This window comes from Papio anubis, chromosome 3 (assembly GCF_008728515.1).
Source record: "Papio anubis isolate 15944 chromosome 3, Panubis1.0, whole genome shotgun sequence".
NCBI classification, from domain to species: Eukaryota; Metazoa; Chordata; class Mammalia; order Primates; family Cercopithecidae; genus Papio; species Papio anubis.
The window spans coordinates 4,419,791-4,445,779 of record NC_044978.1 but is presented as its reverse complement, the minus strand read 5'-3'; the positions used below and the strand labels follow the sequence as shown (position 1 = coordinate 4,445,779).

General features: G+C 41.1%; 2 protein-coding genes and 1 non-coding gene across 5 annotated transcripts in view; 1 reads left to right on the top strand and 2 right to left on the bottom strand.

Annotated features, from left to right (window-relative positions):
* Positions 1-3,408, top strand: part of SNX25 (sorting nexin 25) — a 143,169-nt gene extending 139,761 nt beyond the window's left edge. The window contains exons 17-19 of one of the 2 annotated variants that reach the window (XM_003899418.4): positions 1,396-1,577; positions 2,071-2,171; positions 2,824-3,408. In XM_003899418.4, the coding sequence (XP_003899467.2) occupies positions 1,396-1,577; positions 2,071-2,171; positions 2,824-2,904 (364 nt within the window). In that variant the 3' untranslated portion in view covers positions 2,905-3,408. The remainder of the gene's footprint in view (positions 1-1,395; positions 1,578-2,070; positions 2,172-2,823) is intronic. The other variant, XM_021938986.2, reaches the window with a different exon arrangement.
* A 3,102-nt stretch (positions 3,409-6,510) lies between these two features.
* The window catches only part of LRP2BP (LRP2 binding protein), a 30,714-nt gene continuing 11,235 nt past the window's right edge, over positions 6,511-25,989 (bottom strand). The window contains exons 1-9 of one of the 2 annotated variants that reach the window (XM_009207976.4): positions 17,266-18,423; positions 16,707-16,833; positions 15,552-15,664; positions 14,276-14,389; positions 13,046-13,188; positions 12,864-12,969; positions 11,586-11,809; positions 9,665-9,839; positions 6,511-6,693 (exon numbers count right to left, since the gene is read on the bottom strand). In XM_009207976.4, the coding sequence (XP_009206240.1) occupies positions 6,628-6,693; positions 9,665-9,839; positions 11,586-11,809; positions 12,864-12,969; positions 13,046-13,188; positions 14,276-14,389; positions 15,552-15,664; positions 16,707-16,812 (1,047 nt within the window). In that variant the 5' untranslated portion in view covers positions 16,813-16,833; positions 17,266-18,423 and the 3' untranslated portion in view covers positions 6,511-6,627. Of the gene's footprint in view, positions 6,694-9,664; positions 9,840-11,585; positions 11,810-12,863; positions 12,970-13,045; positions 13,189-14,275; positions 14,390-15,551; positions 15,665-16,706; positions 16,834-17,265; positions 18,424-25,989 lie in introns of those variants that run through there. The other variant, XM_009207978.3, reaches the window with a different exon arrangement.
* LOC116274355 lies at positions 20,081-20,268 on the bottom strand. The gene has a single exon (XR_004182981.1). It is a non-coding gene; the product is annotated as a U2 spliceosomal RNA (small nuclear RNA).

The window sequence follows — 25,989 nt, the reverse complement described above, 5'->3', positions numbered from 1 at the left end:
AGATGATTCTTTCCCCCTTTTCAATGGAGAGACTTTCTCCTCCCAACCTCACAACCACTCTTGGGCTCTTTGAACTGTGTGTAGTTGTCTCTTGACAGCAGAGGACCTGTAACTGGTTGGAATTTGACTAATGACTGGCCCGGTGCGGTGACTCACGCCTGTAATCCCGGCACTTTGGGAGACTGAGGCGGGTGGATCACAAGGTCAGGATATCAAGACCATCCTAGCTAACACAGTGAAACCCTGTCTTTACTAAAAATACAAAAAATTAGCTGGGTGTAGTGGCACATGCCTGTAGTCCCAGCTACTTGGGAGGCTGAGGGAGGAGAATCGCTTGAACCCAGGAGGCAGAGGTTGCAGTGAGCTGAGATTGTACCACTGCACTCCAGCCTGGGGGACAGAGCGAGACTGTCTCAAAAAAAAAATAATTTGACTAATGACTGACGAAATAGGGTTGTGTGGAAGACCTGGGTAACCAACTCAAATGCGTAACTGTGCAAGTGAAATGCCTGCTGCCCAGTTTTCGTTCTTGTGGAATTTTGAAATTGGCCACATAGCGGTGTATCTGTGAAAGGGACTGTCTTTTTCCTTGCCTCATGGGCATGTGAAGTGCTTTATGTGGATCCGAGTATCCTGCCCAGCATTCTCTGCCACAGCAACACTAAAAGACAGCTATGGAAAGCCTGCTCCTCCTGCAGGCCTTCAGGACCTCAGGGAGGTTTTCCAGACCACTTCTAACAGTCTTTAAATGGATTTATGTTTTCACCTTATAACACTTCATGGAAATGTTGCAGTCTGCAGACAACTCAATCTCTCTGTTCTTGTCTTTATAGACTGAACACAGCCAACATTTGGAGAAGTTAGTGCCAATGACAAAACTAGCTCTAGGAATAAATGGTCATGCAGTATTACCAAAATAAAAAAATTGGCCAGGCCGTGGTGGCTCACACCTGTAATCCTAGCACTTTGGGAGGCTGAGACTGGTGGATCACCTGAGGTCAGGAGTTTGAGACCAGCCTGGCCAACATGGCGAAACCCCATCTCTATTAAAAATGCAAAAATCAGCTGGGCGTGGTGGCCCGTACCTGTAGTCCCAGATACTCGGGAAGCTGAGGCAGGAGAATCACTTGAACCTGGGAGGCGGAGGTTGCAGTGAGCCGAGATTGCACCACTGCATTCCAGCATGTGTGACAAAGCAAGACTGCATCTCAAAAAATAATAATAATTAAAAATATATATAACTTTCAGAGCCAGAGTTTAAAAAATCCATTCCTAGTTTTTTCATCAAACATTTAGATCAGGCTGTATCTTAACCTTCGCATTGATAAGTGCCTTTTGAGAGTCGAGTACACAATTTTTAAAAACCTCATCCAAGAAATCTTCTTCTCTTAAAAGACAAATCCGGGACACAGTCAACTGGATTTTCAGTGAACAAATGTTGGTTTACTACATCAATATTTTCCGGGATGCTTTTTGGCCACATGGGAAGTTGGCACCACCGACCACAATCAGAAGCGAAGAGCAAAGTCAGGAAACAAAACAGAGAGCGCAGCAAAAGCTGCTTGAAAACATTCCAGGTGAGGCCTGGTCTATTAGAGATCATGGGGGAATGTGAACCCCATTGAGGTGATTTTCATTTATGTCTTGCAGGAACCATTTTTTACAAAAAAAAAAAAAGGATCATACTCTTTTAAGCCATTTTTTGTCACTTGCTAAGAAGTTATACTGAGAATGTTAACTTGAAAAATGTTTTAGAACAGATAATAAACTTTGTGTTTTGGAAATCCTGCTAAAGTATAGTGTTTTGAGAGCTTAATTTTTAGCAAAACATTAACATTTTAATTATTAAAATTAGTAGTTGCAACATATTAAAACTGTAATTTGTATAAATGCCTTATGTTGAAAAATTCTCTCCTGAAGCATTTGCGAGAACTGACCATTCATGTTTCTCATGCCCCCATGTCTTTCTTGACTGAATGTGTATAATGTTATATTCCCTTCACTGCAAAGCTATGCACTGAGCACTATATTCTATGCATAGCAGCATAGGATATAAACTTAATTTTTCAGATACGCTTCAGAGCCTTGTTGGACAGCAAAATGCCCGCCATGGTATAATAAAAATATTCAATGCACTGCAAGAAGCAAGAGCCAACAAGCATCTGTTATACGTGAGTAAATTAAAGCCCGGGGGTTTTCTACTTCATTTTTGTCTGTTTCTTCATTTAGTTAGAAAAAGCATGGACCCCAGTGACTGCACGCTCGCATTCTCACAGACTAGTCATTTCCCTTGACTTTTTTTTTTTTTTGAAACAGAGTTTCGCTCTTGTCCCCCAGGCTCGGGTGCAGTGGCGTGATCTCGGCTCACTGCAACCTCTGCCTCCTGGGTTCAAGCAATTCTCCTGCCTCAGCCTCCCGAGTAGCTGGGACCACCACGCCCGGCTAATTTTTGTATTTTTAGTAGAGACAGGGTTTCGCCATGTTGGCCGGGATGATCGCTAACTCCTGACCTCAGGTGATCTGTCTGCCTCGGCCTCCCAAAGTACTGGGAATACAGGCAGGAGCCACCGTGCCCATCCTCCCTTGACTTTTGATATAACATTGCCACCTAACTGGTTGGTTTTCTTATTTCAGCAAAGCCAACTGTTTCCCAGTCATCTCTCTGATTATAGTTACCAATATTAAATACTGTTTGAGAGTTACTTGTTTACTGAGATTATTTCAGACCTAAAATTAGACTTTTCTCTTAGATGCAGGTATTTATTTTGAATAAACCCTTGGAGAAAAACATTTTTCTACTTTTTTCCTTCTTTCTTGGTTCAGGTGCTGATGGAACTGCTGCTAATTGAACTGTGTCCTGAGCTGAGAACTCATTTAGATCAATTTAAAGCTGGCCAAGTTTGAGACTGCACAAATAAACCACCAGAAAAATGTCTGTAATAATAGACATGAAACATTTTCCTCTTTTCCACAGAGGGCTTGACTGAGAACCATACTGATTTTTATTTTAGTTACCTCCCTCTAGTTTTATGTGAAATAAGCAGAATCGGGGAGGACGGGACTTACGCTGTGGTAGGCAACAGAAAAAAACTTCTATTGATTTTTATTTAATATAAATACTTTAAAGATCAACATACTGATTGAAATACAGATGTTAATATGTGAGAACCTAGGAAGTATTTTAAATATTTATGAAAATATTTTGTTTTAAAATGAACTATGAATATTGTACAGTTAATTTCCTCACTGAGGATTGTGAACTTTCTTATATTATTTCATGTATATTGAAGAACATTGTTGTGCAATGCTTTGTGTAAAGTTATTGTGAAGATTTTATTGTCTTTATTTTTACCAAAGATTTCCCATAGTTTTAGCATTCAAAGCAATAAAATATAAAAATGAATCACAGCGCTCTATGATATTTAAGATACTTATATTTCAAAGAGGTTGAAACTCTACAGGCAGCTCAAATATTTATTGAATGCCTTTTTAGAGAAAACGCTATGCACTTAACTACTTCTGCAGGGAAGCAAAAGTTTGCTGCCTTCTCCAGAAACAAAATAAATCTGTGAAAATATATGATTTTTAGTGAGCAGAAAGAGCCAAATGAATGCTTGAAGTGAGGCATTAGGGAGGAGAGATGGGAGCTGACCCTCGGAGTATGGGCAGCGCAGAGATGGGGGAGTGGAAAGAGGAAGGCAGCTACTTCAGGGGCTCGGTTGTATCATTGAGCCTTTTAGACCACAAGGGCATTAGGGGAGATCCAGAGGACAGACTTCCTGTTACTGATAGTGGGACCATGGACAAGTACTTCATTTTCCTGGGTTTCACCATCTATTATGTGACAACAACATACTTTCCCCTCTCTAATCCCCAAGAATATTGAAAACAACACAAACAAGTAAAAGGTAAAAATTCAGTTTGAATCCCTGAAAGATACTGCCCTAATGCCCCAGTATGTAACCTGTGCCAGTTTATATATGTATAATATACGTATCATACCTGCCAACTTCTTGATAAGAAACAAGTTCTGAAAGATAAATGATTAAAAATTAGTAAACCAAATGTTATCCTTAAGATTTTTTCATTAGAGCTTTTTTATCCTTTTTTCAGACCGTGATATTTGACACTTAAAAAAATACCCAAAGTTGGCTATTGATAAAAATTATCCTTCAAAAGACTATATAGAAAAAAACAGATAAAATACATTCAAGGAAGAGAGGCAAGGTGAAGTTGTCAAGCCCAGAGAACTTATCATAATACAATTATTGGAAATGTCCATTTTAGGCATAATTCTATGCTATCATTTAAACTGTAGCTGTTAAGTTTATATTGCAAATGAGAAAGATCACTATTATTTTGTCTCTATATTTATTTATGATAAATTGTCATTTTTCCATGAGATATCAGCTATAAGGAATCTTAGAGAAGGAGTGTGTGTGTGTGTGTGTAAGAGTCATGATCTGGAAGCCTCAGTTCGAGTTACAGACTCACCACACTCGCAGGTCAAGGGGTTTACTACTGTCATCAGCAGTGGTAGTTTGCACGGGCTCACTTGTGCCAGAGCATCAGCTTTATGGTAACTACAGTAAACTGAAATTTTACATTCTGCATTGGATTTATGGAAGACATTTGAGCACAGCATGTTACCACATATGGCACACGTCAAAGTGTATGATTTCTGAAACCCATCTTTTAATGGCAGTTTAAAAAGTGCTCTTTAGTTAGGGTCGATCTTTTATTATGTTCCTATTTTAAGATTCTTTTTTTTTTTTCTGGAGACGGAATTTCGCTCTTGTCGCCCAGGCTGGAGTGCAATTGCACAATCTCAGCTCACTGCAAGCTCCGCCTCTCGGTTTCAAGCCATTCTCCTGCCTCAGCCTCCTGAGTAGCTGGGACTACACGCCCAGCTAATTTTTGTATTTTCAGTAGAGGAAGGGCTTCACCACGTTGGCCAGGCTCGTCTCGATCCCCTGACCTCAGGTGATCTGCCCGCCTCAGCCTCCCAAAGTGCTGGGATTACAGGCGTGAGCCACCGCGCCCGACCCTAAAGATTCTCGGGAGGCTGAGGCAGGAGAATGGCGTGAACCCGGGAGGCGGAGCTTGCTGTGAGCCAAGATCGTGCCACTGCACTCCAGCCTGGGTGACAGATAGACTCCGTCTCAAAAAAAAAAAAAAAAAAAAGAATCTTTAGGAACTGGATTAAGTGTGGAGAAGAGAATACTGGTTGGGAATTTGGATCTTCAAGTGGTTGAAGGAATGTTACATGGATGGTATTAAGAGATTTGAGACAGAAATACATGACAATTTGAGATATCTCAAACCTGAGTCTGTTGAAATTTCTTCCCTTACGCAAAGACAAAATGAAGTTCAAGCAATACAGACAAGCCAGAACATAAAACTAGAGCAAATACTTTTCTGCCATTCAACAGTTTAGTGACTATCACCTCCATATTAACTGCATTTTCCCATGACGAAAAAGAAATCTTGTTTAAATCCACTGTCGGGATGGTTGTGATTTATAAAATAAAGCCACATCATTTAATATGTTTATTTAAAAAGGGATAGTTAAGGTATTTCTGAGACCTGTCTTCGATATGTATATTTGTTTCACAAATGAATAGCCTTGTACAGTCTTAAGCATATGGATCTTACTGTTTTTACTGTCACCTTTTGCCTTCATAGATGTCATCTATATAAGGAAAGCCTTTTGCTAATTTAACAGTATTTAGTTGTAGTTCTTGTAGATGATTTCATTCAGGTTTTTACCACAGGGTTTTAAAAATGTAGAAAATGAGCTGAAGCACAAAGAAACAATTTGCTTTAACTTTCTTATAAATATTTTCAAATAGCAATTGCTTTTTGTTTTATTACACATTCTGCATATGTATATAGCAGTTGTTTTACTCATTACATTAAGATCTTTGAGGGAAGATTTGGAGGGGTAAGTTTCCAAAGCAGTGTCTTATAACCCACTTTTTTGAAGTTTATATGTAATAAATTAGCCAATTATTTATGAGCTTTTTAAGAATAGAGGATGTCTCAAAAGGCTTAGTGCAGTTTTAGCTTTAATAACTTCAGAAGTAGAAATGCTACACACACTTATTCAAGTTTAATTCTTTAAATGTCTTTTACCCTTAATTAGTTTTGTGAATTTACATTAAAAAATTTTAAATGACTGAAACAAAATTTAAACATTCAAAATTCACAAAACTAAGAGACAAATATAAAGAATTAAACTTTCAAATGATGGTTTTAAATACGTTTGTATCATTTCTACTTCTGAACTTACTAAAGCTAAACTAAGTCTTTTTGGAGACTTGGTATTTAAGAAAGGAAAAAAGAGACTTGCTGTGTAGAATGGTTTTGATACTTGATATGGTCTAGGCCAGTCTGTAGGGTAAGAGGTGGACCTCTGAGGACTCCTGCAGCAATTTGACCTTGTGTCTAGGTTTCAAGGTGCAAAACTTAACCGCATACAAATTCAAGAACGAAGTAACATGTCACCTGTAAAATACCCAGGATAGTGTAATTTGCGATGTGCAAAATAACCAGTCGTAGCTACTATAAAGATACACACATTGTGCGGTGTTAGCATGGATGGTCTTTGTTGAAATACATCGTGGTCTAAATTCTTTGACGAATAAGTAAGGAGTGAAGTTCATCTGCCAGTGCAGGGTTCAGACGACAAGCCTTGAAACCAAAGAGAGTCAGATATTTAGATACATTCTCATTGTTTGGGTCTTTCTTCTTTTTTTTTTTTTCTTTTTTGATTCATTTTTAAGAATAGTACAGTAAATTTCAAGGAAATTTGTTAAGATACTTTCTATTCTGATGTCCTACTTTAACCTCTGCAGAATGGATCAATTTGAAAAACATTTTATCAGTGTCAAGAATCAAGGGAACTTAAGCACCAATGATGGCATTGTATGTCATGAATTATTAAGATAAGTAAAATGGAAAGCATTAACATTTGGCCTCAAAGTTGTTATGATCTCAGTATGTGAATAACAGCATCTGTAATAATCTTACTTTAAAATATATAGCTAAAATAGTCTTACGATGTCTAAACAGTGACAAGGTGCATAATTTCTAGACTGGCAACAATGCGGGACAGAGCTCTCATCCAAACCCCACTCTGTGCAGAAATTGTCCCTTCAGTAGCCATGACAGTTGGTCACTAGGTGTTTGCTTGTGTGCTTCCAGTAGCAGGAAGTTGCCACCTTTAGAGAAAACCTGTGTTTTTGTTTGTTTCCTGAATTGTTGTGTTAGAAAACTCGCCCTTATTTTAGGCTGGTATTTCTCTCCATGCACTCTAGAATCCTTGAAGGGTCCTAACAGAATACGTAATGCTGGTTTCACAGAAACCTAAGACTCCAGGAAGTTGGAGTCTCCCTGCCTGACGGTGGCAGAGCTGAGAGCAGGCCTGGGTCTGCCACCTCGAGGTCCCAGTTACCATCTTACAGCCTCACCGTCTGCCATAACACACTGCCTGCCATGGGCTCTGATTCCGCTCCCTCCCCACCTGTTCCCTTCCTGTGGGACACTGCCGGTCCAGTGAAGGCCACTGTCAGGATCCCTCGTGTCCTTTTGCTCTGAGAGAGAAGGTTTCTGTTCTCATATCATGCCTCATTCCAGACCCTTCACTGGTTCACTGCCTCTAAATTATCTCCGTTTTATCAGTATCCCCAATGGCCCAAACTGACTCCAGTATCCTTGATGCGTATCCTAGAGTCCTAGAGTACAGTATCCTAGATGCAGAGTAATGGGGTTATTTTCTCCCATCATATGGAAAATCATTCTCAGATTGGAATCTGTTTTGCTTTTTTTTTTTTTGAGATGGAGTCTCACTCTGTTGCCCAGGCTGGAGTGCAGCGGCACAACCTCCGCTCACTGCAACACTCCTCCTTGCAGGCTGAAGCGATTCTCGTGCCTCAGCCTCCCGAGTAGCTGGGGCCACAGGCACGTGCTACCATGATGGGCTAATTTTTGTATTTCTAGTAGAGATGGGATTTTGCCATATTGGACAGGTTGGTCTCAAACTCCTGGCCTCAGGTAATCCTCCCACCTCGGCCTCCCAAAGTGCTGGGATTACAGGCCTGAGCCACCGTACCTGGCCTTGTTTTGCTGCTTTATGCAGGATGACTATATACCACATTTCAAAATATGTTTGACTAGAGTTTTCTAAGGATATTAAGGATAGGATAGAACCTGAAATCAGCTTGGTTTGGAAATTGGTATAGTACAGAGAGCACTTTTTTTTTTTTTTTTTTTTTTTTGAGACGGAGTCCCAGGCTGGAGTGCAGTGGTGTGATCTTGGCTCACTGCAACCTCTGCTCCCAGGTTCAAGCAATTCTCCTGCCTCAGCCTCCCAAGTAGCTGGGATTACAGGCACACACTACCACACCTGGCTAATTTTATTTTTCAGTAGAGACGGGGTTATTTAGTATTTTTAGTAGACACTGGGTTTCACCATGTTGGCCAGGCTGGTCTCGAACTCCTGACCTCAATGATCTGCCCGCCTCAGCCTCCCAAAGTGCTGGGATTACAGGCATGAGCCACTGTGCCCCGCCGGTACAGAGAGCATTTAAATGAAAAAAGTTAGACAACCGTTTATTCATACGAAGAATGGAGTAGAGGTAAATATCTTAAAGATCAGTTGCATTTGGCTGTGTGCTGTGTGTCTGTGTGTTAATATGGCTTTGATGCTCTGGAAGTTTTAATTTTAAAGTAATTTAGGGTTCCCAAACTTACCTGACATTGGAATCCCACGGGGAGCTTCAACAAATATGCTTCTGTCTCCTAGAGACCATGATTGAAATTTTCTGAAATAAGGCCTGAACTTTGGAATTTGTAAAAGATCCTCGGGTGATTTTAACATGCAGAGAAGCTTGGGAACCACTGCGGTAATATCAGAGTCAGCCAAGGGACTGAGAAGACTGTTCCTTCCCTTGTTCCCCACTCAGGCTGAGCGATCTGTGCACTACAAACACTGCTCTACCAAGTCTGCTATGATGTAATTCTAATTTTGACTCATGGATATGATGGCCCAGCTTTTTGGGTTTTCTTTGAAAAAAAAAAAAATCCAAACTTAGTATTCATAATGATCTCCTTTACCGCCCCCCCACCCCCGCAATTGCCACAGCCCTTGCTTTTTAGTTTTTAGTAGTTACTTTGAGATGTGAAATGCATTTGGGATCTAAATAAATTGATCACACGGATTAAAATATGAAAGGCTTATTTTCACTGACTACCTCAAGCTCAAGAATATCCCTCCTGAGTGGGGTAGATGTCATGCTCAAAAAACCCTTTAGACCGTATTTCATTACCGTACTAGAATGAACACATAGGTTCACACTTTTTTAGATGAAAGACATAAACTGTTCAGCTTTAAGGTCTTAGTGCTGGGCCTTAGGCTGCAGATAGTAGAATGAAAGAGTAATTTGCATCAAAATAGGGCTTTTAATCATTTGAGCAAAATTATGCTAATAAGAATCTGACAATTGTCTGCAAACAATCTGCATGTCTGACAGCGTCTCTGTAGACAGAGGTTATCTGCACAGTAATTGAGTAGAAAAAACACTAATCCGTAAAACCCTTCAAGTTGCAACTAAAGCCTGGCAGTTTCTCTTTGGGTGAACTGATATTTTGTTCTAACGCTTACTTTAGAATAATAGTGCTTAGCCGTTGCTTCATCCCTGGTGATGCCCAAGCCGAGCTGGAGACACCTTGCGTGGTAGAAGGATGCCATTGCCATGCCTCTGCTGATGAACTCCGGGAGACAGTCTGTGACCTGGGCAATCATGGGGATGTCGTGCACCTCATCATAGTCAGCAATCCTGAGAAGACGTAGAGTGGTGAAATGGAAAAGGACATCAGTTATGGCGTAAGTGTTTGTAAAACGATGTGCCTAGAAACTGACCTTGTCCCCGAAGTGATTTCTCTCTACTGCTTTGAGAACTAAGTTGTTTGCTGCGTGGTGAAGGGTTCGTATAGCCAACTCATACCAGGAGAAGACGAGCTTACCCTAGTGGTGACTTTACATCGTCTCTGTAATTATGCTCAGCAGGCTCAATCACCATTAGAAAACAAAGGTATGTTTCTTTTTTCTTGTCATATACTCTTGGAAGTTTAATGTCACTTTGTGGATTTAAACTGCGTGGAGAAGAAAGCATTTTCCACTTCTCTGGATCACGTATGGAAACAGCCACCTTCAATTTGGACATTAGCCACATAGGACCAGAAAACCCTTTCACTAGCACGTCTTTAAAAACGGACAAGGGAAAGAAGTCATCCTTTATACCCAGACACAAATACGTAGAATCATGTGAGCATGTGATCCAGTCACCTCCACATTAACCACAATGTTAATGGAGTAGGAATGTGGGAAATAATGGAAAACGCCAAAGATTTTAAAGAATGATTTAAAGCTTTAGTTCTAACTAAGACGGACACTTGCTTTGAGATATTGGCAATCACTCCTGTAAGTGGTCTGCTGCCTGGAGCCCGAGACGCTGGGGACGCGGGTAGAAGCAGCCCCTCCCTCCCTTCATCCTCTTGTAGATCACTGCCCTGCACTAGGGCTCGCAGAGAGGGGAGACCTGGCGCTGTGGGAAGGGTGTGACTGGGAAACACCAGCACACGCAGAGTCTGATGGGCACTCCAGAGTACACCCAGGTCTATGTCCCCGACACACTGCTTTTATACACTGGGTAAATAAGTGTAGGAAAGTACATGGAGCCTTACAGACTCCGGGAAAAGACGTTTTTGTATATTTTATTAGATATAGTCTCAGTCTTTTAACCATATTCTCATGTTCAGTTCTTATGGAGCTATATTTAGTTGTGCAGTTATAGAACTGCATGGCCGAGGAGTGTAGGAAGAAATGAAGACATGATAAAGGTGTGATATGCCAAGCTGTGTTAAGTACACTATTATGATCCTGCTATAAAGGTATTCTCTTCTTACACATAAAGCAATTGCTCCTTAAGCAACTTGCTTCAGCTAGTAGCACTGAAATCTTGAAGGCTAATGGCATAGAATTGTGCTATCCAGTATGGTAACCACTAGCCATATGAATATTTATGTTAATTAACATTTAAAAGTTTAGTGCTAAGTTGCATTAGACACATTTCAAGTGCTCAGTAGCTACCATTGCTAATACCGCAGAAAGCTCTGTGAAGGGTTTGGCATAGAACATTCTTAGGCATTCTTGTCAATGCTTTCATCCAGTTTATTCCAACACTACTGCTAGGGTTTGAATAAAGTTCCCTCCAAAATCCCAGTGTTGCTAGTGTGATCGTATCAAGAGGTGGGGCCCTCAAGAGGCGATGAGGCCATGAGAGCACCTCCCTCATGAATAGGACGAAAGCCCTTTTTATAAAAGAGGTTTCCTGTAGCTTTCCGCTGTCACGTGAGGACGTGATGGTCCTCCCCTCTGGAGGTTGCAGCCCTCACCAGACAACCACACCTACCTTGATCTTGAACTTCCTGGCCTCTGGAACCGTGGGAAATAAATTTCTGTTTCTTAATACCTAGTGTGTGGTATTCTGTTACAGCAGCACGAAACAGACAAAGACATTCACCTTTTAGAAAATGCAACACACTTTGTAAAAAATTTCATCTTATAGTAATACTCCACGAGATTCCCTTGAGCATAGACGTTTCCGCGTTCTGCTGCTTCTCTTAAGCAATGCAGGGCAGCTTCCGTATCCTGCCGGATGCCTTGTCCGTACAAGTACATGAGACCAAGTGCACCCTGGGACTCCAGATTTCCATTGCCACACGCTTCTGAATGCCAGTAAAATGCCTAAGAAAAGCACAGTTTCATCATTGTATTTGTGATCCACTAGATGAAATTATAAGGGGATACTAGACAGAAATCTGTGGCTCCTAGGTAGCACTATTAATCATCTCTAGGAAAGAGCTGTAGGCCTTTGGACGCGTTTCACACTAGCACACATGCCTAACGCTGTGTGGAGGTGAGTTCCTCTGCCGTCTCTCTGCAGTGCAGATGAGGTCACAGTCCAGACAGCTTATGGCAGAGAAGCACCAGCTGTCCTAGGTTTCAGGATTTGGGGACCTTCCAGAGTAGGGATCAGGAAGGTGCCAAATGGGAACTAAGTGTCTGAAAGCCATGCGGCCCAGCGGAGGAGAGGAGACTGCTGATGGTGAGGGAGAGTTCGAGCTCCCTGTGGATTCTAGAGATGGCAGCTCCTGCGATCAAAGACAACCCCAGATAAACGCTGTATGTAGCCTCAAGCACATTTGCCTCATACTCCGCTACAGTGAATTTGAACTCGTTTACAAAATTCCAGGTGGCTGCTCATCTATCCGAAGATGGCCTTACTTGTTATATGCCTCTTGCAAACTTGCCATTAACTCCTCTCTTACAAGTAGGACTCGGCCCCCATTTCCTTCTCCCTATAGGATTTTTTTGGAAACTGTTTCAACCATGGATGAAAGATTGTATTTCTGTGAAAATCTTAGATGGACTTTATTTGTAACTAATTCTTAGTATATTTTATTTATTAGTATCAATTATTTCTCAAGTCACTGCTAATATTCATCTATTCATGATTAAAAGGATTTTGGCTGTAATTTCAGGACTGTTTCTCTTCTTTTAGCTTTGATACTATAGGACACAAAATACTCTCACATTCATGGTTTCCTTCTATAGAGGTAGGGAAGGGGACATTTATAAATAAAAGGGCTTTGAGATCCTAAAATGTACACTTCCTTTACATTTTAAGGAAATATAAGAGAGATTTAAAACAACATTCCCCATCATTTTCTCAAAAAAAGTAGTGAAACAAATATTAATCTAAATATAACACTGGCATTAAAAAAGAGGGGCATGTCACCTTTTCTAACTCCTTGGGCTCCTTGGTTGAGTAATACAGCCCGAGCATACTTTGAGCCTTCACACTAGCTTTGGGATTTCCATTGTCTGCTGCGAAAAGCCACAGTCTACGAGAAAGCGAGGCATGTTATTCTTGGTTTCGGCATTCCATTCAAACCTAATCTTGTTCCCAGGTAGGATTACCTTTCGGCTTCCTCATTTGATCGTTTAACACCTTTTCCTTCATAATAAGCTCTTCCGAGGTTGTAAGCAGCTGCAAATTTTAAGTGTCTTGCTTTGGGACATGGAGAATCAAGAATTTTCTTCATGTAGTCCACCCCTTTCTCCTTCGACAAAAGAAAGAGCAAAAAAACCCTAGTTTTTAGTTTTACCCAAACTGAATTTCTTTCTCCCAATAAGGCTGTGAAGTGTCCGCCCTCTGACATGATGTGTAATACTATGAATCTGTGCCCAAGAGTTACGATTGTCCTGGATCCTGCCGGGCAAGCAATAAGGACAGAAAGAATCTCTAAAAGTACGTTTCCTATCCAGGCACTCCCCGGAGCTCTGGGATATAAGAAATTTCCTTCCGTTTACAGCTGCCTGAGTGGATTTAAGTCTCAATATGGGCTTCCTTTTTTCTCTCCTCCCTCCCATCTAATAACCCTTATCCTGAATCATCACAGTTCTTAGAACTGACTAAAAGGCAAGCATGGCCCGGAACTTCTTTCACATTTATAATTCTTACAATACACTTGTGAGCCCCTAACAAACACCATCTTCCATTCAAGCATACTTTTACTGCGTGCTCATAGTTTGTATCTAATATACAAATCTTACGCATTAATACAACATCTGCTTTGTGGTCACAAGGAAAGCATAGAAGGTATTCTAACCACTAGCAGGAACAGATCTGCACCCTCCACCCCCAGATCCATCAGACACAAACCTTCAAACATCACCCAAAAGAAGAAAATAATACTGGACAATCAAATATATTTTGATTTTTGTTTGAGACAGTGTCTTGCTCTGTCACCCAGGCTGGAGTGCAGTGGCATGATCTTGGCTTACTGCAGCCTCCCAGGTAGCTGGGAATACAAGCATGCACTACCACGCCAGGCTAATTTTTGTATTTTTAGTAGACCCTGGCCAACATGGTGAAATCCCATCTCTATTAAAAATACAAAAATTAGCCAGGCATGGTGGCAGTGCCTGTAATCCCAGTTACTCTTAAGGCTGAGGCAGGAGAATCACTTGAACCCGGGAAGTGGAGGTTGCAGTAAGCCGAGGTCGTGCCACTGCACTCCAGCCTGGGTGACACAGCGAGACTCTGTCTCAAAGAAAAAAAAAAAAGTATTAAAATACAATTTTAATTGTGTCCAACAATCCACTGACAATGAAATCTTACCCACTGTGACCAAGACACTAACTTACAGAATTTAGAATGGTTCCCAGCCCATCATAGTACATCACTCCTAGCTGGTAAGTTGCTTGATGGTCTTTCTCCTCGATTTCTTCAAACTGTTCTAATGCTTCTTCATACCATCCCTAGAAGCGCCCAGAAGATATTTAATTATTTTTCTTATGATCTTTAAGTAATCCCAAAGGCACCAAGTGGCCAACTGTTTCTGCCCAAGTTAAACACACAGTTAACAAGCAGTGCAGCCACGTCCGAACCCATGCCCCATGCTGACGAAGCACGCTGTCTGCCGTGGCGCTCTGCCATCCTCAGAGTGACAGGTGCACAATGAGCCCTCAGCAAACATTTGTTGCCAGGATAGATGAAGGTGCCGTTGAAAAGTGAGAGAGTAAGTGGGATATAGGTGAACAGCTGCCCAAATAGTCAACGAATGGTGAAGGACAGTCTGTCCCTTGTCAAGTCTTCCCCGGGAAATCAGTGAAAAACGGAAACTACATTACTGAAGTTGGGGGGACAGCTGGCATAGCCATGCCTCAGTCTACTTCCCAGGTTATCCCAACAAGATGTGGAGAACGAGGGCGATTTCCTCCTATGCTGTCCAGGAACAACTAAAGCCGCCTCTAAGTACTAGATAAAAATCAGGGCTTCAATTATTAATATGAAGATATCTGATAATATAATTTTTTTTTTTGAGAGGGAGTCTCATTCTGTCACCCAGGCTGGAGTGCAGTGGCACAATCTCGGCTCACTGCAACCTCTGCCTCCTGGGTTCAAGCAATTCTCTGCCTCAGTCTCCCAAGTAGCTGGGATTACAGATGTGCACCACCATGCCTGGCTATTTCTTTTTTTTTTTTAGTAGAGGCGGGGTTTAGCTATGTTGGAGAGGCTGGTCTCCCAACTCCTGACCTCAGGTGATCCACCTGCCTCGGCCTCCCAAAGCGCTGGGATTACAGATGTGAGCCACCGCACCCGGCCTGATAATATAATTTGTATTATTAAATATTTTGAGCAAATATATAAAAATTTGATTTTTAATCTATAGTGTGAAATGGATTTTATACTAAAATGACTCCCATAAATGGCTTTCATGACATGGATTTTATGAAGAAAGGTCAGGTAACTCCTCAAGCTAGCAGCACTGTATCCCACTGTTAAAGCCACAGCCATAGTCTATGTAATTGGACAGAATTTCCCTAGTATAACACAGTAAGAAACTCTACATGAAATTTTTGTCTCAGGATCTAACAACAGAATTATAGGAAATGAAAACAAATAAACAAAAAATGATACCTCTTCAAAATATAGTTGACCTCTCAGGAAATATGCCAGAGTGTCTCCTTTCAGTATTCTTTTCTTCAAGAGCTGCAATGCCTTATCCACCAAATTAGCATGGCTGTAATGATCTGATTTTTAAAAGGTAAGGAATTCCATTAACCACATAATAGGAATTTTCTCTCCTGAAGTAATGAATCATGTAAAATCCATCTAACACTGTTGACAATATTTCTTTCTAGTACTCATTCCTACAGCTGGCCTCCTTAGCGCAAGGAAGAAATATTACCTGAAAAAAGGGCATGGTCACAGTACCTAACACTGTGCCTTGTATAATGAAGCAATACGGGCCGGGCGCAGTGGCTCACGCCTGTAAATCTCAGCACTCTGGGAGGCCAAGGCAGGCAGATCACCTGAGGTTGGGAGTTCAAGACCAGTCTGACCAACGTGGAGAAACCCCGACGCTACCAAAACTACAAAATTGGGGGGTGTGGTGGTGCATGCCTGTAATCCCAGCTACTCGGGAGACTCAGGCAGGCGGAGGCTGCGGTGAGCCAAGATCGCATCCCTGCACTCAAGCCTGGGCAACAAGAGCAAAACTCCATCTCAAAAACAAAAACAAAAAAAGCAACACTTGTGGATGGGTTTCGCACTAACCCTGCTTATGGCCAAGTAGAGCCGTAGCAGTGCAGGGCTCGGTATAAGTCTATGCATTGGTTTGTCTTCAATGGGCAAAGCCGTCTGGAGAGGTGAGTTAAATTCTTAATTTGAGCCTTAATGAGAGCTCCTCTAACCAAATGAGCATCCCATCCCTAATATAATATTTTTAAGGCTATAGGGGAAATCAGGTATTTAAATAATAATTGCAAGTAAAGCATGGCATTGTTCTCTTTAACAAACATGACATCTGGCTTGTGTTTTCTAGAAGCATGTCCTTAAGTCCTGAGAGTAAACTCAAGACCTCACTATCTGTGAGACCTCACTGACGATTTGCTACCAGATAAATGAGCAATTTCACAGATTCTTGTGGGAAAACTCAAAAGGACTGTAATGATAAACCACTTCCTTGAAATCAATCAAACACAGTATTTCTTGTCTTGTTTGCTCTAGCATACAAAATGAACTGTTAGTGAAAGTATTTTCCAAGGGAAGCTTAAATATTAGGATTCGTACCAGTCTTTTCCTTTTTCCATTGGAAGGATTTTTGGTTTTTAGCAGCATATTGAGATATGGAGGCATAAAAGGGGTTCTTGGGCAACTTTTCACTGGTCAACTTCATCCTTTTTCCACAATGTGTATTCTGTAAGCAAGAACAAAAAATAAGGTGGTAGAAATGTCTTCCTCCAGCAAAGTGCAAAAACAGACTCTATTCCCACCAGGCGCTCATTATGAAAAGCATCCTTCCCTCATCGCCTAGATAGAACACCAACCACCGACTCTAGGACGTGAACATTCTTTCCTAGGACACCAAGACCCTCCCCAGCTGAGACACAACCATTCTCCGTGTCATTTTCCACAGCATGGCATTCACCATGAGACCCGTTTGCACGTCCTGTCTGGCTATGGGTTTATACATTAAGATGGGTCATGTCGCCCAGCACAAGCATTGCCCCTTAGGGGACCTGTGACACTGCCCACAGAGACAGCTCTTCTGCACCGGTACCTTCTGTGCCCTTGTAACTGACACTCATCGGACGAATCCATTTCAAATTAAAGCACGTGTCTATTTTACCTGGGAATACACTTTATTTTAGCTGTGTTCAGTTTTATCTTCCTGTCTGTATCGGATTGCCATGTTATAAGATGGATCACAGTTGAATGGTAAATCAGTGTCTTCATATAAAATGTAGAGGTCACCTCATTTGGGGTGAAGGAGTCCAGGTTGGCCTAGGCAGAGGGTAGTGAGACAGCAAACTCAGTTGTTGCTACGCTTTTGTGTTTACTCCTTGGCATTCCACTGTTACGGCTTACTTTCACCAATCAGAAACAAGCTTCCAGCAAAGGTTCCTGATTGGTGGTCAAGAGAAGACATCGAGAGACCCTTAGTGTGATTGGAAAGCTGCGTTTTATATCATTACATGATGCTCTTTGAGACAATAAGTTGCTTAAGTGAGAATGAAATGCAGAAAAAAGGAACATTTAGTAGAGGAAAAAACTCACTGAATTATCTTTGTGATTTTGGAAGAGTCATTTAATCTTTTTAAGAGTCAATTTCCTCATCTTTAGTTTGTACTATAGGTGGTCTGAATTAGAGGATTTTATAATGTTCCTTTTTAGATATATACAATTCTTGATTATATAATTCCCCAAATCTTATGGCTGCCTTTAGTGAATATAAAATTTCCCAATGAGCTTTACTTAGGGGGAAGCAATATTAGGTAAGGTATTAAGAAGGGATGATGCAGATAGCACTCATTTATGACTGAGAGATTGAATATGGAAGTTTTATTTTCACCGAAGACATTAACTCAATATGCTACTTCTCCAAAAAGGCTAAGAAAAAACTGGGCATATTCAGGAAGGGCATCAGAAATGAAACAAATCAGAAAACAATACCTTACCTTGTTTAAACTCATGTTGCCTTTTGTGGTTAGAAGACTGCACATGGTTTTTGTTGCTGTAGCTTAAAAGAAGTTTTGGAGACATTTGGAAAACAAAATCAAAGATTTTCTGAGCTCTTATTAAATGCCAAGTATTGACCTTTGTTGTAAGGCTTTCTAGGCAGCTCCGACAAAATTTTATGAAATAAGGTCCATTATGAGACTCATTTAATGTATGGGGAAACCAAGGGACAGTGGGGAAGTTAAGTAACTTGCCCAAGGCCACAGGGCTAGTTAAGAACAGGTAAGCAGAACAGCTGGCATGTCCCAGCACCTGCGCACTTCTCTCTCTCTCTCTGTCTCTCTGTCTCTTTCTCAGAGAGGGTCTCACTCTGTCATCCAGGCTAGAGTGCAGTGGTACAATCATAGCTCTCACTGCAGCCTCAACCTTCTGGGCTCACGTGATCCACCCACCTCAGCCTCCCAAGTACTTGGGACTCCAGGCATGTGCCATCATATCCAGCTAATTCCTTAAAATTTTTGTAGAGATGGGGTCTCCATGTTATGCAGGCTGGTCTCAAGTTCCTGGGTTCCAGCAATCCTCCTGTCTCAGCTTCCCAGTGTGCTGGGGTTACCGGAGTGAGTCACCGTGCCCAGGCTGCACTTCTTTATTCTATTCTGTCTTTCCAAAAAGCAAAACTCTCCAAAAAGCAAAACTAATATGAGCTTTTAACATGACAAGTCTCTTGTAAGAGGATAATCCAAAATTTAGTACTTTTTTAATTAGAAAAAAATGAACACAAAGAGAAGACTGAAAACAGCAAGAGGATGCATTTATCTCTGCCAAATCTTGGGATTAGGTATAAAATCATTATTTGAAACTTAACAACTCTTTGCATAATATGTTGTAAATTTAGAAAATTCTATAATAGAAATTGTAGACAGTAATTGATAATATAGAATCTGAAAGAAATCTGTGATTTTAAGGGAAAAGCAGGTGGCATGGATGCTAAGGGCACCCTTCTCAGATCCTCTTTCGGAGGTGGTACCCCCTCATCCCCAGCTACTGTGGATGTTGAAGGAAAACAGCTCACAGCTGTTCCTTCTCCATAGCTTTGTCCACAGCCACACAAGTCCCCTCCTCCAGGACACTTTGCTCCCTCTTTCTTGGAGACAGACCACTCCCTGATTAGGAGAGCCCGTCTGCCACGCATCTTGAGCATCTCTGCACATTCTTGCTGGATGTGTCAAGAATGCAAGGCTGGCTCTGCTCTTTACAGGGGCCATTCTCAAGGTTGTGTTTGCAGCAAGTAATCTTGAAGAAGAAGGCAATGTCTCCTCACAGACAAACAGCAGGGCTGGTTCTCTAAAGAGCAGTGGATCCCCCAAGGGCAGTGTTCCTCTGTTATAACGCAGTGTTCCTCTGTTATAACGCAGCCCACAGAGCGTGCGGGAATCCGTAATGGGCCCTCTGTGTCACCTCTGTGGGTACTGGGGGGCAGGGAGAACTGGCTCAAGCATCATGCTGACACTCTGGTTATGGCTTCTGCTATAAGTAAGAAAGTCATCTGTTTCTAATCCAAGAGTCTTGTGTCTTCTGCCAGCATCCATGAAACAGGCTGGCTTGTTAGTTGTTAAGTAGGGTAGAATTGCAGACCCTGTACAGTCCTGACACCCCTTAGCCTCAAGGTGAGATAAATTTGGTAGTGTAATTGTGCTCTGTGAGGTCAGAATGAAGTTAGTTTCTACCTGAGCCCACATTCTTGCTCAGCATGCCTCCTGCGCTGTTCTCCTGAGACCACCCCCTGGTATACACGTGAACAAAAATCCCAATAGGAACTCTGCTTCTGGGGAAGTAAACCTAAGACAATGGACATATGGAGGAAAATATATTTATTCTTATCTTTCTACAGCTGGCATAATAAAGGATAACTCTCCTTCCCATAACATGTTAGAGCACATTGTGCATGGTATGTATGGTCTAGTATGTGAATGTTTTTGGAGCGGGGAGGGCGCAGCGTTCCAGGAGGTACTGCAATACCATGTCCATGTGTGGGGTTGGAGCCAGCTCCTATTGCATCTCCCTGCTCCAAAAATCCATTTAATCTCTTGTCTTCAGATAGAGGATGGATCAGATATTAAATTGATGAGAACAGATATTATACTTGATCTTGACCAAAAAGTTGAGAAGCAACATTATGTGAAATGTTTGATATTGCGAACAGGACTAAAGTTAGCTGTTATTGAATAATGTTATTGATGAATCACGTTATTGAAAATGCTCAGTGGCAGGAAGGGAAGAACGACCTGAGAGTAGGGATTCCATAGAGAGAAGGAACGTTAGATCTGCTTTTCTGACAATTAGCAGGGTCAAGCAGAACTACAGACTAGAGCCGCCTCCTGAGGGCTGAAAGAAAATGACTATTTCCTCAAAGATTCAGACAAGTTATGACTCCTCTGTGGTTATGATGAGCAGAGATTAGAATCAGAATGGAAGTATCAAGAAATGATTCACTTCTTGAAAACCCATGGAAAAGAGAGAAGCATTTGGAATAGACCAGGTCCTCGTAACTAAAAAGAGGTGCGTACGAGTGAGGAATGATTATGCAAGACTTATCATAATGTTGAAAACTTGTATTTAACTTTTCAAGTTTACAAAATTAAATGTTGAATAGATACAAACAATTTTCAGATATATAAATAAAGAATGAATAACAACTAGACAATTAACATCCAAGTACCTGTCACTCACTTTCTTTTTTTAGAGATGGAGTCTCGCTCTGTCGCCCAGGCTGGAGTGCAGTGGCGCAATCTCGGCTCACTGCAACCTCTGCCTCCAGGGTTCACACATTCCCCTGCCTCAGCCTCCTGAGTAGCTGGACTACAGGCATATGCCGCCACACCCAGCTAGTTTTTTTTGTATTTTAGTAGAAACAGGGTTTCATCATGCTGTCGCTCAATTTTTTAAAATCACGTTATCTTTAAGTCTCCTGTACACCCCTGTGTGATTTCCACCCATTTCCTTCCACACATTTCCACCCATTCCTCCCACCTGCTACCCCTACCCAAGCACCCCTATCCTCCCCACAAGCTGCTTTTGCATATGTTTCTTGGTCATTCATCTTTTCTCTTAAATGTTTAAGTCTTTTTGCCTTTGGGTTATGTTGTTGATTTGTAGTTCATATTTCAGGCGTGTTTCATAAATCGCATGCATTTAGATATGTTGATGTGTTGTTTATACCTAAGCTGATAATCTTTGAATATTACCGGAACATTTAGCTCTTTTACATTTATTTTAATTACCACCGAATTGAAATTATTTCTTATTTTGTACTTTCACTCTATCTACCTTATTCACATTTCATTTTTTATTGTATTGCCTTTTTGATGGATTTACTGGGTATTTATTAGATTGACTAGATATTTATTATGTTTGGGGAATTTTGAGCTTCCTGTCTTGGATTGGTGTCTTTTATTAGCTCTCAAACATTCTCAGGGATAATTTGTTTGTGTTAGTTTCCTAGGGCTACTAAAACAAAATATCAAAAACTTTGTGGCTTAAAAGAACAGAAATTTCTTCTCTCACAGTTCTGGAGCCTAGAAGTCCAAAATCAAGGTGTTGGCAGGGCCATGCTTCCTCTGGCCCTAGGAAAAAATCATCCTAAGCATCCCCCACCAGCTTCTAGTGGTTGCTGGTGATGTCTGATGTTCCCAGGCTTGTAGCTGCACAACTCAACCTCTGCCTCTGTGTTTACATGGCCTTCCCTTCGTGTCTCCTCTATCTCTGTGTGTTCTCTCCTCCCTCTTATGAGGACACCAGTCATTGGAGTTGGCACCCACCCTAATCCAACATGACTTCCTCTTAACTTGATTACATGTAAAATATCCTATTTCCAAAGAGGTTCACATTCACATGTTTCAGAAGTTAGGACTCAGGTGTATCTTTGGCTGGAAACACAAGTCAACCCACCATGCTCTTCAGAGGCCCCAGTCTATTTCATTTCTCTCTCCAGCGTTTTGATAAGACCTTCTCCTCATGTCTCTTAAGTTTGCCTTTCAGATTTTCCATCAGTAACCTCTCCCTTTTTATTAATTCTCTCTTTAGCCACATCTAGTCTGCTGTTAAAGCAATCCATTTAAAAACTGTTTACTGAAGTAAATGAAAGATACAGAAATGTATATATAAGTTTATAGCTTGATAAATTTTCACAAGCCAGACACATCCATGTAACTAGCTCTCAGATCAAGAAAGAGATCCTTATCAGCACTTTAGAAGTCCTGTTGTATTCCCCTCTGGTCACTACATGAACTCAAGTGTAAATCCTATATGCACCTGTAATGGCACAAGTTACTTTTTCTTGTTTTTTTACACTATATAAATGGAATCATACAGTGTGTAACATTTTGTGTCTAGCTTCTTTCCCTTGACCTTGATTCATCCATTTTGTTGTGTTGTAATTTTTTTTCCTTCATATTGTTGTATTACATGGTGTGAATATATCACAATTTATCTTTTCTACTTGATGGACTTTGGGTAGCTTCTGTTTTGGACTATTAGGAACATTCGTGTGCCTGCTTTTTCCTGAAAATTTGTACATATTTTTGTTGGGGATAAACATTGTAGTAGTAGTTACTGGATCAATGAGTATGCATAGTCAGCTTTTGTAGATACTGCCAAATAGTTTCCAAGTGATTGGGCACAAAATCCCTTTTTAAATTAATTGCTGGTTTAGATTTCTGGTAGTTTGAGTAATTTATGGGAAGACTGCTTGGTTCATTTGAATTCTGAATATAAAGCATCCATTCAATTAGGCTGACTTATCAGGAGTCCTAGTAAAAAGTTTTCAGTTGTCCTGACTGTGACAAGTATGAGACAGCCTCTAATTCAGGCTGAAGAGTCCTGGCTATTTCCAAAGAGGGACAGGAAACTACTGCTGTTTTGGGGGGCTTCAGTCTGTTCTTCAGAAGAATGTAAGGAAATTATTGTATGGCTCATCCTGCATCTTTATACTTCTGATTTCCTGAATTAACATTTATGTTAATCCACTTGTTACACTTTTTACAAATTGAGATATAATTCACATACTATAAAATTCACCCTTTTAAAATGTACAATTCAGGGGTTTTTAACATAATTACAAAGTTGTGCAACCATTACCACTATGGAATTCCAAAACCTTTTCATCATCCAGAAGAAACCCTGTAGCATCGGCAGCCACTCCCCATTCTCCTCATCCCTTCGATTCCTGGCAAGCGCTAATCCACTTTCTGTCTCTACGGATTTGCCTATTTTGGATATTCTATATAAATGGAATCATAGAACACGTGGTCTTTTATGTCTGGCTTCTTTCACTTAGCATAATGTTTACAACATTCATGTCCTTTGTTGCATGTATCAATATTTCATTCCTTTTATGGATGATTACCATTTCATTATATGGATATACCACATTTAAAAAAAATCTGTTCATCAGTTGATAAGCACTTGGATTGTTTCCAGCTTTGGTCTGTTATGAATAATGCTGCAACAAACATCTGTGTACTAGTTTTTGTGAGGATGTATGTTTTCAATTCTCTTGGGTATGTACCTAGGAGTGGAATTGCTGGGTCGTATGGTAATTCTATGTTTGACATTTTGGGAAAATGCCAATCTGTATTTCAAAGGGGCTGTACCATTTCACATCCCTATCAACAATGTATAAGGTTCTACATCCTCACCGACACTTTTGTTGCCCATCTTTATTATCGCCATCTGAGTGGATGTGAAGTGCCATCTCATTATTGTTTTGATTTGCATTTCTCTAATGAAAAATCATGTTAAGCATCTTTTCCTGTGTTTCTTACCCATTTTGCATCTGCATTTGTAAATGTCTATTCAAAGCCTTTGCCCATTTTCCAGTTGGGTTATAATAGTTCTTTATATATTCTACATACTAGTCTCATACCAGATGTATAATTTATAATTTTTTCCCAATGTGTGGATTTTTTTCTTTAATAGTTTCTTTTGATCTGAAAACCTTTTTATTTTTAATGCAGTCCAGTTTTTCTATTTTTTCTTTTCTTGCCTGTGTTTTAGGTGTCACATCTAAAAAAAAACCATTGCCTAATCCAAGGTCACAAAGGTTAACCCCTGTGTTTTCTTCTAAGAGTCTTATATTTACTCTTACATTTAGGTCTTTGATCCATTGAGTTCATTCTGTATATGAGGGAAAGGTCCAAATTAATTCTTTTGCGTGTGGATATCCATTTGCCCAGTGCCTGTTTGTTGAAAAGATCATTCTTCCCTCATCATTTGTTATACTTCCACCTCAGTAGTTGTGTTTTGAAGTATGTATATTACATCTTTTATAGGCAACTTTGCATTTAAACTTTGTGCTCTGAACCCTCTAATTGTATTCAGGCTGGGTGTGGTGGTTCATTCCTGTAGTCCCAGAACTTTGGGAGATCAAGGTGGGAGGATCACTTGAGGCCACAAGTTCAAGACAAGGCAGGGCAACATAGTGAGGCCTTGTCCTTCCAAAAAAATTAAAAATAAAAAAATTAGCCAGGTGTGGTGGTACACACCTACAGTTCCAGCTACTCAGGAGGCTGAGGTGGGACAATCCTTTGGGCCCAGGAGTTTGAGGCTACAGTGAGCTATGATTGTGCCACTGCACTCCAGCCTGGGTGACAGAGCGAGACCCCATCTCCAAAAACACACTACTGCTGTGAAATGTGTTTTAAGTATGTTAGTGTCATGTGGGTTGTGTACCTATGCAGAAAACAGTGAACACGGCAGGCCCGAGGCTGCCATCTTTATAAGGGCATGCTGGCAAGGCTGGCATTTGGCTGACATCAGGAACTTGGCACTTCCATCCCCTAACTGGTAAGACTGGTTTTGCTGTGTTTCAACTGCTGCACAAACAATGTGATCTGTGGTGAGTATCTGCCTTCCTTGTGGGATTCTGTCATTGTGGTAGCTGCGAGGCAGAGGACGCCCACATGACTTGCCCCCGACAAAAACCTCTCTCCTGGGCTTCCTCAGGGACAGACACTGCGCACAGGTCCCTGCATTCTTCACCACTGGAGACAGGCGGATGCGCTGTGTGCTTCCTCACAGAAGTCAGAGAACGTAAGCCTGGGCGTGGGTTTCTTCGGATTCCACCTGTGCCTTTGTTGTTGTTGCTAATCTTGTTGTGTATTCCCTTGCTGTAATAACTGTTGCCCATGAGTACAACTACATGCTGAGTCCTCATCCTGACACAGTACCTGCTATGCTTAGAGTGTGTGTCCCTCCAAAGTTCACATGTTGAAACTTTACCCCCTAAGGTGATGGTATTAAGAGGTGGAGCCCCACAGAGTGACTGGACCACGAGGGCTCTGCTCTTAAGGATGGGATCTGTGCCCTTAGGAAAGGGTTAGAGGGAGACAGCTCACCCTTTTGCCATTCTGCCTTCTGCCGTGTGAGGACGCAACAAGGCACTGTCCTGAGAGCAGACCGTGAACTCTCACCAGACACTGAAACTGTCAGTGCCTTGATTTTGGACTTCCCAACCTCCAGAACTATGAGAAATCAATTTCGGTTGTTTATAAATTACCCAATCTAAGGAATTTTGTTATAGAAGGAGGAACAGACTAAAACAGCACCCTAGACTATGTCATATAAATATGAGCCTAGACATTCCATTTAACTTTCAGTGGGCCAAGCGTTTAAAGTTTCTGGGTTTTTTAAATTAATTGAATTGTATTTGCTGATGCTTCTGACTGGCTCTTTTACACTTAATAGTTGGCCTAATCCAGTGTTGAAATGAAATAATGAATAACTGTATTTAAAGTTCTTTTAAAATTGAGGTTCAACATTGAAGTTCCTGTCATACTAGATCATGTTCCCAGTGCCCAAGAAAACAGAGAGAAATAAGCCTCCCTGGCCAACCCTC